General features: G+C 41.7%; 1 protein-coding gene across 3 annotated transcripts in view; it reads right to left on the reverse strand.

Annotated features, from left to right (window-relative positions):
• The window catches only part of hycc1 (hyccin PI4KA lipid kinase complex subunit 1), a 151167-nt gene that overhangs the window by 13382 nt on the left and 121741 nt on the right, over nucleotides 1-16044 (reverse strand). For all 3 annotated transcript variants that reach the window (XM_059944922.1, XM_059944925.1, XM_059944923.1), the window contains exon 10: nucleotides 15547-15706. In XM_059944922.1, the coding sequence (XP_059800905.1) occupies nucleotides 15547-15706 (160 nt within the window). The remainder of the gene's footprint in view (nucleotides 1-15546; nucleotides 15707-16044) is intronic.

The following is a 16044-nucleotide window of genomic DNA, read 5'->3' on the forward strand; positions in this document are numbered from 1 at the left end:
TTTCTACTCACTGCCTTCTTCCAATCAGCCAATGCTCTAGCTATGTTCGTAACTTTCCTGTAATAACATGGACTCTTAATTTGGTAAGTAGCCTCAAGTGTGGCACCTTGTCAAAGGCCTTCTGAAAGTCCAAATATACAACATCCACTGCATCCCCTTTATCTATCCCACTTGTAATCTCCTCAAAGAATTCCAACAGGTTCATCAGGCAGGATTTTCCTTTCTTAAAGAGTGGAGTGTAATTTTCTAGTCCTCTGGCACCATACCAGAGTCCAATGATTTTTGAAAGATCATTTCTAATGCCACCACAATCTCTATTGCTACCTCTTTCAGAACCCAAGGGAGCAATTCATCTGGTCCGGGTGACTTATGTACCTTTAGGTCTTTCAGTTTTTTGAGCATCTTCTCTCTTATAATAGCAACTGCACCTCTCCTCTTCCTTTACACGCTACAACATCAAGCATACCGCTAGTATCTTCCACAGTGAAGAATGATGCAAAATACTCACTTAGTTCATCAGCCATCTCCTTGTCCGCTGTTACTATTTCTTCTGTCTCATTTTTTAGCAGTCTTATATCGACTCTCCTTTCTCTTTTATTTTTAACATACTTGAAAAAACTTTTACTGTCCACTTTGAGATGATTTGCTAGCTTGCTTTGATATTTCATCTTTTCCTTTCTAATGATTTTTTTAGTTGTTCCTTGTAGGTTTTTAAAAACTTCCCAATCCTCCGTCTTTCCATTAGTTTTTGCTTTGTTGTATGACTTTTCTCTTGCTTTTACAATAGCTTTGACTTCCCTTGTCAACCACGGTTGTACTATTTTACTATTTGCGTAGTTCTTCATTTTTGGAATACATATATTCTGCACCTTCCTCATTTTCTCCCCAGAAACGCACACCAATGCTGTTCTGCTGATATCCCTGTCAGTAGCTCCTTCCAATTTACTTTGGCCAACTCCTTTCTCTACCTCTAATTTCCCTTATTCCACTGAAATATTGCTACATCAGGCTTTACTTTCTCCCTATTAAATTTCAAGTTGAACTCAATCATATTGTGATCGCTGGTTTCTAAGGGTTCTTTTAACTTAAGCTCCCTAATCACCTCTGGTTCATTACATAACACCCAATCCAGTACAGCTGATCCCCAGGTAGGCTCAACAACAAACCGCTCTAAAAAGCCATCTTTTAGGCATTCAACAAACTCACTCTCTTGAGATCCATTACCAACCTGATTTTCCCGATCAACCTGCATGTTAAAATCTCCCATGACTACCATAACAATGCCCTTTTGACTTGCCTTTTCCATTTCTGTCGTAATCTGTGGTCTACCTCCCAGTCACTGCTGGAAGGCCTGTATATAACTGCCATCAACTTCCTTTTAACCCTTGCAGTTTCTTAATTCAACCCACAAAGATTCAACATCTTCCAATCCTATGTCACATCTTTCTACTGATTTAATGCCATTCTTCATCAGTAGAGCCATACCACCCCCTCTGTGTACCTTCCTATCCTTCTGATATAACGTGAAACCTTGGACATTCAGTTCCCAACTACAACCATCAGTGATGGCCACAACATCGTACCTGGCAATCTGTAATATAGCAACAAGATCATCCACCTTATTTCTCATATTACATGCATTTAGATACAACACCTTGAGTACCGTATTTGCTATCCTTTCTGATTCTGCATCCCTAATGATTTGATACTCAGCCTGTCGGCTGCAACTAAGACCCATCACCTGCCTGCCCTTCCTGACAGTCTGACTGCACGCTATCTTTAATTTCACCATCCGTCCTATCCTGAGTCCCTTCACTGTTTCCCACCCCTCTGTCAAACTAGTTTAAACCCTCCCTAACAGCTCTAACAAGCCTGCCCAAAAGAATATTGGTCCCCCTCGGGTTCAGGTGCAGCCCATCACTTTTGAACAGGTCCTACCTCTCCCAGACAAGATCCCAATTATCCAGGAACCTGAAGCCCAACTCCCTGCACCAGCTTCTCAGCCACGCATCTGCCAGATCATCCTGTTTCTACTCTCACTGGCATGTGGCACAGTAGCAATCCAGAAATTACTACCCCGGAGGTCCTGCTTCTCAGCTTTCTATCTAGCTCTCTAAATTCTCTTTTCAGGACCTCATTGCTTTTCCTTCCTATGTCATTGGTACCAATATGTGCAAAGACATCCGGCTGCTCTCCCTCCCTCTCCAAAATGTTGTGGACATAATCTGAGACATCCCTGGCACCTGGGAGGGAACATACCATCCGGGTGTCCTGTTCATGCCCACAGAATCTTCTGTTACCCTTATTATGGAGTCCCCTTATCACTACCATTCCCTTCTCTTCTCTTTCCTTTCTGCACCACAGACCCATGCTCAGTGCCTGTAACCCGGTTGCCGTGCCATTCTCTTGGGAGGTCACCCCCACAAAAGTATCCAAAATGGTATACTTGTTTTTGAGGGGAATGGCCACAGGGTGTTCTGCTCTAACTGCCTATTTCCATTTCTCCTGACAATCACCCAGCTACTCGCCTCCTGCAACTTTGGGGCGACTACTTCCCTATAACTTTGATCAATTATATCCTTACAGACTTGGCCTCTACCACAGTCTGTAGCACAGCATTCTACAGATTCACACTCTATAAATTACTTCTGTTCTAAAAGGCCACCCTTCAATTTTGAGGCTGTGCTCTCTAGTTCTGGATACCCCCACCAGAGGAAACATCCTCTCCACATCCACCCAAACTAGTCATTTCAACATTCGGTGGACGTGAATGAGATGCCTACATATTCTTCTAAATTCCAGTGAGTACATATCCAAAGCTACCAAATGCTCCTCATATGTTAACCTCTTCATTCTTGGAATCATCCTCGTGAATCTTCTCTGGACTCCCTCCAATGACAGCACATCCTTTCTGAGATAAGGGGCCCAAAACTGTTGACAATGCTCCAAGTGCAGCCTAACTAGTGTCTTATAAAACTTCAACATTATCTGGGTTTTATTCCCCTTGAAATAAATGCCAACATTGTATTTGCCTTGTTTATCACAATTTGACCTTGAATTAACCTTCTGGGAGTCTTGCATGAGGACTTCCAAGTACCTTGTAGTTTTGATGTTTGAATTTACTCCCCATTTAGATAACAATCTGCAGTATTGTTCTGTTTACCAAAATACATTGTGGTACATTTCCCAACTGTATTCCATCTGCCAATTTTTTGCCCATTCTTCCAATTTGTCTAAGTCCTGTTGCAATCACATTAATTTCTCAGCACTACCTACCCCTCCACCTATCTTTGTATCATCCGCAAACTCCATTGCCTCTCCTTTGTTCACTTTACTTGTTAATTCATCAAAGAATTCCAACAGATTTGTCAGGCAAGATTTCCTTTTACAGAAACCATGCTGTCCTTGACTTATTTTATCATTAGTCTCCAAGTATCCGGAAACCTCGTTCTTAAATATGGACTCCCACACTTTCCCAAACACTGAAGTTAGGCTAACTGGACTATAATTTCCTCTGTTGTCTTCCCCCTTTCTTACAGAGTAGAGTGACATTTGCAATTTTCCAGTCCTTCAGGATCATGCCAGAATCAAGTGATTCTTGAAAGATCACAACCAATGCATCCGTTATCTCTTCAGCATCCCCTTTCAGGACTCTTGAGATGTGGTCCATCTGATCCAGGTGACTTATCCACCTTAAAACCTTTCAATTTGCCAAGCACTTTTTCCTTTGTAACAGCAATGGCTTTCACTCCTGCTCCCTGAAACTCACAGACATCTGGCATACAGCTAGTGTCTTCCACAGTGAAGACTGAAGTAAAGTACTTATTAAGCTTAACATAGAACATAGAATAGTACAGCACTGTACAGGCCCGTCGGCCCACAATGTTGTACTGACCCTTAAAACCTGCCTCCCATATAACCACTCACCTTAAATTCCTCCATATACCCGTCTAGTAGTCTCTTAAATTTCACTAGTGTATCTGCCTCCATCACTGACTCAGGCAGTGCATTCCACATACCAACCACTCTGAGTAAAAACCCTACCTCTAATATCCCCCTTGAATTTTCCACCCCTTACCTTAAAGCCATGTCCTCGTGTATTGAGCAGTGGTGCCCTGGCGAAGAGGCGCTGGCTGTCCATTCTATCTATTCCTCTCAATATCTTGTATACCTCTATCATGTCTCCTCTCATCCTCCTTCTCTCCAAAGAGGAAAGCCGTAGTTCCCTTAATCTCTGATCATAACGCATACTCTCTAAACTAGGCAGCATCCTAGTAAATCTCCTCTGTACCCTTTCCAATGCTTCCACATCCTTCCTATAGTGAGGTGACCAGAACTGGACACAGTATTCCACAGTATGGCCTAACCAGAGTTTTATAGAGCTGCATCATTACCTCGCGACGCTTAAACTCTATCCCTTGACTTATGAAAGCTAACACCTCATAAGCTTCCTTAACTACCCTATCTACCTGTGAGGCAACTTTCAGGGATCTGTGTTCATGTACCCCCTAATCCCTCTGCTCCTCCATACTACCAAGTATCCTGCCATTTACTTTATACACTGCCTTGGAGTTTGTCCTTCCAAAGTGTATCACCTCATACTTCTCCAGGTTGAACTCCATCTGCCACTTCTCAGCTCACTTCTGCATCCTATCATAGTACATAGAGCATAGAATAGTACAGCACATTACCAATGTCTCTCTGCAGTCTTCCACAATCCTCTACACTATCCACAACACCACCAACCAAACTTTGTGTCATTTGCAAACTTGCCAACCCACCTTTCTACCTCCACATCCAGGTCGTTAATAAAAATCACGAAAAGTAGAGGTCCCAGAACCGATCCTTATGGGACACCACTAGTCACAACCCTCCAATCCGAATGTACTCCCTCCACCACAACCCTCTGCTTTCCGCAAGCAAGCCAATTCTAAATCTACCTGACCAAACTTCCCTGGATCCCAAGCCTTCTGACTTTCTGAATAAGCCTACCGTATGGAACCTTGTCAAATGCCTTACTAAAATCCATGTAGATCACATCCACTGCACTACCCTCATCTATATTCCTGGTCACCTCCTCAAAGAACTCTATCAGGCTTGTTAGGCACGATCTGCTCTTCACAAAGCCATGCTGACTGCCCCTGATCAGACCATGATTCTCTAAATGCCCATAGATCCTATCTCTAAGAATTTTTTCCAACAGCTTCCCCACCACAGACATGAAGCTCACTGGTCTATAATTACCCGGACTATCCCTACTAACTTTTTTGAACAAGGGGTTAACATTTGCCTCCCTCCAATCCTCTGTTACCATTCTCGTGGACAACGAGGACATAAAGATCCTAGCCAGAGGCTCAGCAATCTCTTCCCTCACCTCGTGGAGCAGCCTAGGGAATATTCTGTTAGGCCCCGAAGACTTATCTGTCCTAATGTATTTTAACAACTCCAACACCTCCTGTCCCTTAATATCAACACGCTCCAGAACTTCAACCTCACTCATATTGTCCTCACCGTCATCAAGTTCCCTCTCATTGGTGAATACTGAAGAGAAGTATTCATTAAGGACCTCGCTCACTTCCACAGCCTCCAGGCACATCTTCCCACCTTTATCTCTAATCGGTCCTACATTCACTCTTATCATCCTCTTGTTCTACACATAATTGAAGAATGCTTTGGGGTTTTCCTTTACCCTACTCGCCAAAGCCTTCTCATGTCCCCTTCTTGTTCTCCTCAGCCCCTTCTTAAGCTACTTTCTTGCTACCCTATATTCCTCATTAGACCCATCTGATCCTTGCTTCCTAAACCTCATGTATGCTGCCTTCTTCCACCTGACTAGATTTTCCACCTCACTTGTCACTCATGGTTCCTTCACCCTACCATTCATCATCTTCCTCACCAGGACAAATTTATCCTTAAAATCCTGCGAGAGATCCCTAAACATCGACCACATGTCATAGTACATTTCCCTGCAAAAACATATCCCAATTCACACCCGCAAGTTCCAGCCTTATAGCTTCATAACTTACCCTTCCCCAATTAAAAATTTTCCTGTCCTCTCTGATTCTATCCTTTTCTATGATAATGCTAAAGGCCAGGGAGCGGTGGTCACTTTCCCCCAGATGTTCACCCACTGAGAGAACTGTGACCTGACCCGGTTCATTACCTAATACTAGATCTAGTATGACATTCTCCACTAGTCGACCTGTCAACATACTGTGACAGGAATCTGTCCAGGACACACTGAACAAACTCTGCCCCATCTAAACCATTGGAACTAATTGGGTGCCAATTAATATTAGGGAAGTTAAAGTCACCCATGATAACAACCCCGTTATTTTGGCACCTTTCCAAAACCTGCCTCCCAATCTGCTCCCCAGTATCTCTGCTGCTACCAGGGGGCCTATAGAATACTCCCAATACAATAACTGCTCCCTTCCTGTTCCTGAGTTCCACCCATACTGACTCAAAAGAGGATCCTGCTACATTTCCCACCCTTTCTGTAGCTGTAATAGTATCCCCGACCAGTTATGTCACCCCTCCTCCCCCCGCCTCTCTATCCCTTTTAAAGCACTGAAATCCAGGAATATTGAGAATCCATTCCTGCTCTGGTGCCAGCCAAATCTCTGTAATGGCCACTAAATCATAATTCCATGTATGTATCCAAGCTCTCAGTTCATCACCTTTGTTCCTGATGCTTCTTGCATTGAAGTACACGCACTTTAGCCCTTCTACCTTACTACCTTTACACACTTTATTCTGCTTCTCTTTCCTCAAAGCCTCTTTAAATGTTAGATCTGGCTTTACTCCATGCACTATACTTGCAGTTCTCAAATGACCTTCATCCTCCTCCACCTCGCTATCTGCTCTGACACTCTAGTTCCCCTCCCCCTGTAAATCTAGTTTAAACCCCCCGGAGCAGCACTAGCAAACCTTTCTGCAAGGATGTTAGTCCCCCTCCAGTTCAGGTGCAACCCGCCCCGTTGGAACAGGTCCTACCTTCCCTGGAACAAGGCTCAATTGTCCAGAAACACGAAGCCCTCCCTCCTGCACCAATTCCTGAGCCACGTATTTAGTTGCATTATCTTCCTATTTCTAGCCTCACTAGCATGTGGCACTGGTAGCAATCCTGAGATTGCAACCCTGGAGGTCTTCTGCCCTTTAACTTTGCACCTAACTCCCTAAACTCTCTTTGCAGGACCTCCTCCTTCTTCCTATCCACGTCATTGGTCCCTACATGGACCACGACATCTGGCTGCTCACCCTCCCTCTTGAGAATACGGAGAACTCGATCCGAGATATCGCATTTGTCTGCCATTATTTTGCCATCCCCCTCCCCCATTACACCTCACCAACATCATTTTCCAGCGGTCCAATATCAACTCTCACCTCCCTTTTATTCTTTATAACTGAACAAACTTTTAGCATTCTGCTTTACATGATCTTTGTTTGAGTAACCATTAAAATAACTAGTGAGCTGAACCTTGTACACATTATACAACTTTTATCTATTCTACTTAGTTTCAATTCAGTATATTCAGTATAAAGTTGGCCAAGTGTAACTTTAATATCTTTGGTAATCATTCTTGAATCCCTAGGGTTTCCACAGATTTTCTAATTTTCCAATATATCTTTGCTTAAGAATTCAATACCTTTTCTATCATCAACATTAAACTGATTGTTTTTACCCTCTTTTTAAAACCAGATTTCACAAATTATCCTGCAATTTTCTGGCATTATTATGTAATAATACCTGATTTTTGAAAATTATATATTAAAGAAAATAATACTGGTTTACAAATACATTAAGAAAATTGGTGTGGCCAAGTTAGAAAGCAAATCATATGACACCCATATATACTGTATTCTGCAGAGCCAGCAATTAATTACTTTGAGAGAAAGTTCTCTGAACTTGTTCATACATTAAGTTCATACTCTCGGAAATAGTGTGGAGAATACAGATTAAGTGAATTGTTCCTTGACAAACTAAATTGGGTGGATTTAAGTTTTAATAATATCAGCTGGATAATATTTTAAGTTTTTTACTCATACAATTATATTGATCTGATTTTCCAAGCAGCAAGCTGCCAATTGCAATTAAATTACAGGGCTTCAGCACTTAAATAAATCATTATTATACCTCTGAAGAGTCAAACATCAATTCCATCCAGCAAGATGGATTCAGTGAAACCATTCTCTGACCCAGAAACAAGTACATTTTTGTTATAACCATGTTTTGAATGTAGATAACTGGGTATTTTGTTACTTTTTAAATGAAGATTTCAGAACTATTGCTCATGCCATGATCAATTCCACAATATATTATCTTTAAATTTCATTCTCATAGTACTGTCTGACAACAGAAATGAATACCATTGGCCTTTGGAATTACATCGTGCTTAGGCATCATCCTTGATGAAGATGGCATCGAGCGAAACATCGATGGTGTTTAATGCGGACAAGTGTGAGGTATTGCACTTTGGAAGGACAAACCAAGGTAGAACATACAAGGTAAATGGTAGGGCACTGAGGAGTGCAGTAGAACAGAGGGATCTGGGAATACAGATACATAATTCCCTAAAAGTGCTGTCACAAGTAGATAGGGTCGTAAAGAGAGCTTTTGGCACATTGGCCTTTATAAATCAAAGTACTGAGTATAAGAATTGGAATGTTAGGGTGAGGTTGTATAAGACATTGGTGAGGATGAATCTGGAGTATTGTATGTAGTTTTGTCCACCTAATTACAGTAAGGATATTAATAAGGTTGAAAGAGTGCAGAGAAGGTTCACAAGGATGTTGCCAGGACTTGAGAAACTGAGTTACAGAGAAAGGTTGAATAGGTTAGGACTTTATTCCCTGGAGCGTAGAAGAGTGAGGGGAGATTTGATAGAGGTGTATAAAATTATGATGGGTATAGACAGAGTGAATGCAAACAGGCTTTTTCCACTGACGCTAGGGGAGAAAGAAACCAGGGGACATGGGTTAAGGGTGAAGGGGGGAAAGTTTAAAGGGAACTTTAGGGGGAGCTTCTTCACACAGAGTAGTAGGAGTGTGGAATGAGCTGCCAGTTGAAGTGGTGAATGCAGGCTCACTTTTAACATTTAAGAAAAACTTGGACAGGTACATGGATGAGAGGGGTATGGTCTAGGTGCAGGTCTGTAGGACTAGGTTGAAAAATGGGTTGGCACAGCCAAGGGCCAAAAGGCCTGTTTCTGTGCTGTAATGTTCTATGGTTCTAACATCAATTAAAATCAATACCTGTACCCGGTCGGAGCCTGAGGAGAGTTTATTTGTCGTAAGCACAGGGAAAGCACTAGAACCTTTGTCCTGTTTATTCATTTTATTCAGGAGTTGTTTCCTTGCTTGAAATCCATTAAACACAACCCATTGAATTATAATCTGTTCAGTGTACACACATAGCCATATGATGTTGATTGTGACAGAGGGAATAGACAATACAGTCATGATGGTTGGAAGGTATAATTTGTTATCTAGTTACTAAAGAGTTACTAAAACAATGGAAATTTTCATTCCTCAATGATCAAAATATGTTATTGGATTCCTTAGGAATCAGTAAAATAAAAGGTAACAACTACCTATTCTCAGCACTGCCAAATATACAGTAAAGGCATTAAAAACAAAATACTAGAAACACTCAATAAGATCATGCAACATCTGTGGAAAGAGGTAACCTTTCCGGATAGGATCCTTCTAACAGTGGAGTTAATTGTCAATTGCAGACATGTGGAGATTTGTAAAGAACAAAGTAAATATTTCTGATAGTGAAACCAAATAAGTAATGTTGCAATTGGAAGCACAGTATGGATATTTGTCTGGGAGATGTGCTGATAATAACATAGCTATGGAATCTGCCCAGCAAGCTGACAATACTAATATATAGAGAAGCATCAAGTCAAATATCGCAGATGGATGGTGGGTGAAAGGTGGGGATTGGGAGCTTTGCTTCGTTCAGTTCAAGAGAGTGTGTAAAGGTGAAAGTCTCTGTCGATTACAGCAAAGAAGAAACCACAATTAGGAAGGACAATATTTCAAAGGCACTTTACAGAAAGTATTATTATTGAAGATAGAGGAAAAGGAAAAATGGAATGGAAACCTAATATGAGTTGAGGATGAGCCAGCAGGTTTATAAGTAGATGGTGTAAAATAAAATGTGCATTTAAGAAAGGACAAGCCAATGACTGGGTACGAATCCAGACAGAGCAAAGAGTTAAGTTGTACCGCAAAAGCAAAATTCATAAGGACAATGAATGCAGGACTGAAGATGCTGTTTTTAAATGCTCATGGCATCCAGAATAAGGTGGATGAACTCGTGGCGCAATCAGCGTATGACGTTGTGGGCATCACTGAGTCGTGGCTGGTGGCGCGACGCAGTTTGCAGCGGCCACTCCGGAGCTGATATCTGTTATCTGTTAAGCGGGGTGCCGTGAACAATCTTAATCTGATGAAAAACAGATGTGGGAGTACGGAGGAACATCTGGAAATCTCCAGGAAGGCCTTCTTCATTGCTGCTGCTTTTGTGAGGTCCGGGTCTCTGCTGAGAAGAACAGGCCCTCAGTCCTCAGGGTTGCATTGCCGATGGCTGTTGGCGGGGGCGTTGTAGTGCGCTCGGCAGAGGATGGTGCTCAGAGAGGCTGTGCCGGAGGGATGTTCGGAGACTTGGAAGTTCGACAGACTCGGGAGTCCGCTGCGGTCGGGGCGCTTTCACTGTGTGCTGCATCTGCGAAGGCTGGGTCTGACGGAGCTTTCATTGTGTGCTGCGTCTGCGAGGCTGAGTCCGGCACCATGGAAGCCCATAGTGGGGATATTCCCTTCTGCCGCCTGCGTGGGTTGACGAGTCTATCGGGACCCTGAGGACTTGTGGAAACTGTACTGTGGTTTCTTTCGAGCTTAAAATCTTTTAATATCTTTGGACTATTTTTACTGTGTAAAATAGTGTGTACAGTGTACACACTGGAATTTAGAAGAACGTATGGGAATCTCATTCAAACCTACCAAATGTTGAAAGGACTAGAAAGGACTAGGTCTGTTTTTTATCAATTATGGTATTATCTGCACTGTTGTAACTACACATTTGTATATGTGAACTATAACTATATGTAACTATGTGGTTTTGTGTAAGTCTTGTAGCTTTAGTTTTTGGTTTGTAAGGTGGTCTCTTGACTTGGTGTATCTGGGTACTCTTGTTTTGTCTTTTGGGTTTGGAGCTCCTTTACAGGGAACGTGTTAAGATAGTAGCGCGATATTAATACGCAGCAGCCTCTCTGGACTAAGGATTTGGGGATTACCAAATGTTATGTGGATTTTCTGGTGTAGTCTGTTTTGTTGTGTGCTTTTGTGATATCATTCTGGAGAACATTTTCTCATTTTTTAACTGCATTGCATTTGTGGCTTCTAAATGACAATAAACTGAAACTGAAACTAACTGAACTGAAGAAGGTCAGAGTTGGGAGTTTAACATCAAAGGATATACTTTGTATCAAAAGGACAGGGAAGAGATGGAATTACATCTTTAGAAAGAGGTGACATAGGGTCAGAGAATGTCAAATCTTTGTGGGTGGAGTTAAGAAACTACAAGGGTAAAAAACCATTATGGGAATCATATATAGACCACTAAATAGTAGCTAAGATGTAGGGTTGAGATTCCAGAGGGAGCTAGAAAAGGCATGTAATAAGGGTAATGTCACAATTGTAATGGGGGACTTCAGTATGCAAGGGGATTGGGAAAATCAGGTTGGTGTCAGATCGCAAGAGAGAGAATTTGTTGAATGTCTACAAGATGGCTTTTTAGAGTGGCTTGTGCTCAAGGCTACTAGAGGAAAGGCTATCTTAGATTGGTTATTATGTAATGACCCAGATTTTATTTGTCAGCTTAACATAAAAGAACCCTTAGGAGGCAGTGATCATAATATGATTGAATTCATACTGCAATTTGAGAGGGAGAAGCACAAGTCACATGTATCAGTATCGTAGTGGAATAAAGTGAATTACAGAGGCACGAGAGAGGAACTTGCCCAGGTGGCTTGGTGGAGGACAGAGGCAGGGATGATAGCAGAGCAGAGATGCCTTAAGTTCCTGGGAATAGTTCACAAGGCACAAGGTAGATATGTCCCACAGAAGAAGTTGGCATTTATTTCAAGGGGAATAGAATATAAAAACAAGAAGATAGTACTGAAGCTTTACGAGAACTAGTCAGGCTGCACTTGGAGTATGGTCAACAGTTTTGGGCCCCGTATCTCAGAAAGAATATATTGTCATTGCAGAGTCCAGAGGAGGTTCACACCAATGGTTCTGGGAATGAAGCGGTTAACATATGAGGAGTGTTTTGCAGCTTTGGGCCTGTACACACTGGAATTTAGAAGAACGTGTGGGAATCTCATTCAAACCTACCAAATGTTGAAAGGACTAGAAAAGGTGGCTGTGGAGACGATGTTTCCTTTGGTGGAGGTATCCAGAACTAAAGGGCACAGCTTCAAAATTGAAGGGTGACCTTTTAGAACAGAAGTAAGGAGGAATTTTTTTAGCCAAAGAATGGTGAATCTGTGGAAGGCTCTGCCACAGACTGTGGTGCAGGACAGGTCTGTGGGTATATTTAAAGTGGAAGTTGATAGATTCCTGATTGGTAAGGGCATCAAGGGATATGGTGAGAGGGCAGGTGTATGGGGTTGAATGGGATCGGTGTTTACTCATGATGAAATGGCAGAATGGACTTGATGGGCTGAATGGCCTAATTCTGCTCCTATGCCTTATGATCTTGAGGCAAAATTGGAGAAAGTATAATCAAAATAATTGTCAGTGTCTATGGTTTGTTATGTACATTTATGTTTAATCTGCTCCCTGTGATGAACACAAGTATAAAAGAAGGGAAGAATCAGATGAATCATGTTAAGCTGAGAACAGAGTGAATAATGGCAGCAAAGTTAGTGAAATTTGTGATCTATGAGTATAGGATTGAAAGACTGTTTCACAAGAAGTGGTTTGGGAGATCAACTATCATAAATAAGTCAGCAGCACCATGGTATAATGGACAGCTGGAGGTTGTCAACATCCACACTTCCATTTTGTTCTCTCTTACTTCCAAACACTTATGTTAATCCTCCCCATCTATATATTTGAACTTGCAAATTGCCAGAGTGAACAGCCAATCTATTTGTGTAACTGCCTGAGCAATTCAAGCTACCATAATAGACATATAGATACCAACTGTAAATGAAGAGCAGCATGATGGTAAAACTACTACCTCACACCACCAGTTTGCACTCTGGCCCTGGGTGTTCTCTGTACATTATCTGGTCTTCCTCCAACTTCACAAAGACTCTGGTGTGTAGGTCAATGATAGAATAGAAAGAGGGGAGGTGTGTTGGTGAATGGTAGAATAGGAAGGGAAGAGGGGGTGAGTAGATAAATTATAGAATAGGAAGGGGAGAGTGGGTGTGTTGTTGATTGGTAGGATAGGAAGGGAGAGGGGATGTGTAGGTGAATGGTAGAATAGGAAGGGAGAGGGGGTGTGTAGATAAATTATAGAATAGGAAGGGGAGAGTGGGTATGTTGTTGATTGGTAGGATAGGAAGGGAGAGGGGGTGTGTAGGTGAATGATAGAATACGAAAGGAAGAGGGGGAGGGGTGTGTTGGTGAATGACCGAATAGAAAGGGGAGAGGAGGTATGTAGGTGAATGATAGAATACAAAGGAAGGAGTGTGTGTGTTGGTGAATGATAGAATAGGAAGGAGAGAGGGAGTATTTGATTATAATGTGGAGAACAAAGAAAAGATTAATGCAGAGTTAGTGTAAATGGTTTCTTGATGGTCAGCATGAACACCATGGAACAAAGGGACAGTTTCCATGTCATATCTCTATACGCTGCTCAAATTTATTGCTATTAGGTAATTTTCTATGAGTTCCATACCTTCTAGTGCATCAAATGAATTAAACTGAACCACAAAAGCAATACAAAGTTCGTTAAACAGATTTTTATATTAGTTTTGTTGCAAAATCATCAGAATCTTTTATCAGACCATGTAAAGAGGAACAAATAACTTACTTTTCATCAACACCAATAAAATATTTTAAATACAGCTTCATTTTTCCTGAGTGGCACTGCAAAACCGTATCTATTGCTTCTATTGCAGTACACATTTCAAGTATGTGCTGAAATCACATAAGATATCACACAATAAGAGAGTGAAGGTGCTATTCCCAGAAAACAGTGGGGAACTTAATATTCACTTTCTTATAAATTAACAACAAGACACCAGATTTATCAAATTCATTTTCAGTTTTTATCATGGTGGAATTAAAAACCCAAATTTCAGTTTGGTCCAACAATACCATAACCACTACAGCAATAATAGGGAGCCCCTTTAGTGAACCATAAATGATCATAGATTTCCTTATTTATTGTCTGGGGTTGGGGGCAGTACTACATAGTTCTCTTGTGCTCTCCTGGCCATTTCTCTTTCACCCTTGCAATCCTTTAGGATGATATGCAGGTAACTAATTCCCAGTCCATGTTAAGTTACAGTATGTACCTTCAGAAATATTTAATGAAGTGCACAGGTTGACTCGCATAGATGTGCTGAGGAGATGTGGTGATACTTTGCAGGCAGCTAACAAAACTACTAAAAATTCTACTAAGTATACTTTGACAAGATGATGATCACTGCAGTCAGCAGCCTGTAATTTCCAAACTGGGAGATGAGCTTTTGAACTGTCTGTGCTCTCGGGTATGCAGGTATGGCTGAGATGGCCACTACTGGAGCGTACCTGGGGATGGAGTGAAATTTGGGCTGGATTGAATTGGCAGGGCCCACCCAGGCCTGCGAGCGGATAACAAACTGATGATTTAAGTGCTGAGCTAGATTTAAATGATGAAGGCCTTCGGGGCCGAGTGCAGAGGACAAACTGGTGTTTGGTTCACTACTCCGTGAGGCTTTACTCGACTCAGTGCTGAACTGACTCTGCAGCTGCGGCCTATACAATTGGCATTTACCTCAGCACTGAGTCTGGCTCCATGGCTGTGGCCTGCAGCCATCAGCACTCACCTCAGCACTGAGCCTGACTATGTGGCTGAGGACTTACTTTTGGGGATTGTGCGGTTCATTTTCTGTGGCTTGTTTGTTTTTTAATTGTTTGCACGATCTGTTGTTTCTTCTTTGCACACTGGATGTATGACTCTCTTTGTGGTGTTTTTGTGAATGTTATTGCTTCTTTGTTTCATGGCATGGTGGCTTCTCAAGATTGTATATGGTTTACATACTTCGATAATAAATGTATTTTGACAGCTTTTTTCAAAAAGATGAATCTTAAAATTGTATATTCTACACATACTTTGATAATAAATGTACTTTGACACCACTTTTTTCCATCTTGTGTTATCTAATTCAAATGAACTACTTCTTATCCAAACTAAAATCTAAAATGTCATACCACCTTATGCAACAATGGGTAGATTGCTTTGTGCATAGTTATGAAATATTAAAGGTTATTTTGATCCAATTCTAACCATCTCCCTTACACTTATCTTGTTCTTACCATTCCTCTTCCATCGATGTCCTCGTATCGATAAACTCGTGACTGCATTCCGAGATATTCTGGATGAGGTTGGAGTTATCTCTACCTGAATACACCGTGGTGCATCTTTTGAAGATTTTAGGGCAGAAGGGGGCAATGTATTTTTGATTGCATTTCCAACCTACAAGAAGTTTCATTAGGTTCAGCATTTGCCATTTTATAAACAAGATGATGATAAAGCATAGAAACTCCACAATTCCATCATGGCTATGTAAAGGGGGTTTCTTTTTTTTTCTTTGTTACTGTTGGGAAAGGGTTTCCTTTTGTTAACTAGCAGGAATGCTAATTTACTGATAACGAGAATGGTATTCCTTTGTAAACCAAATGGGGATTAATGTTCTTTCTTCTGAGTCTGTAAGCTTTTGTTGACGGGCTTTTGGGGAGATCGGCGCGAGGGGGTCGAGAGAGAGGACGCAATGCTCTAAGCTGGGCGAGGATCGGACCCCAAAGGGGGGTCCG

Source organism: Hypanus sabinus, chromosome 20 (assembly GCF_030144855.1).
Source record: "Hypanus sabinus isolate sHypSab1 chromosome 20, sHypSab1.hap1, whole genome shotgun sequence".
Taxonomy (NCBI): Eukaryota; Metazoa; Chordata; class Chondrichthyes; order Myliobatiformes; family Dasyatidae; genus Hypanus; species Hypanus sabinus.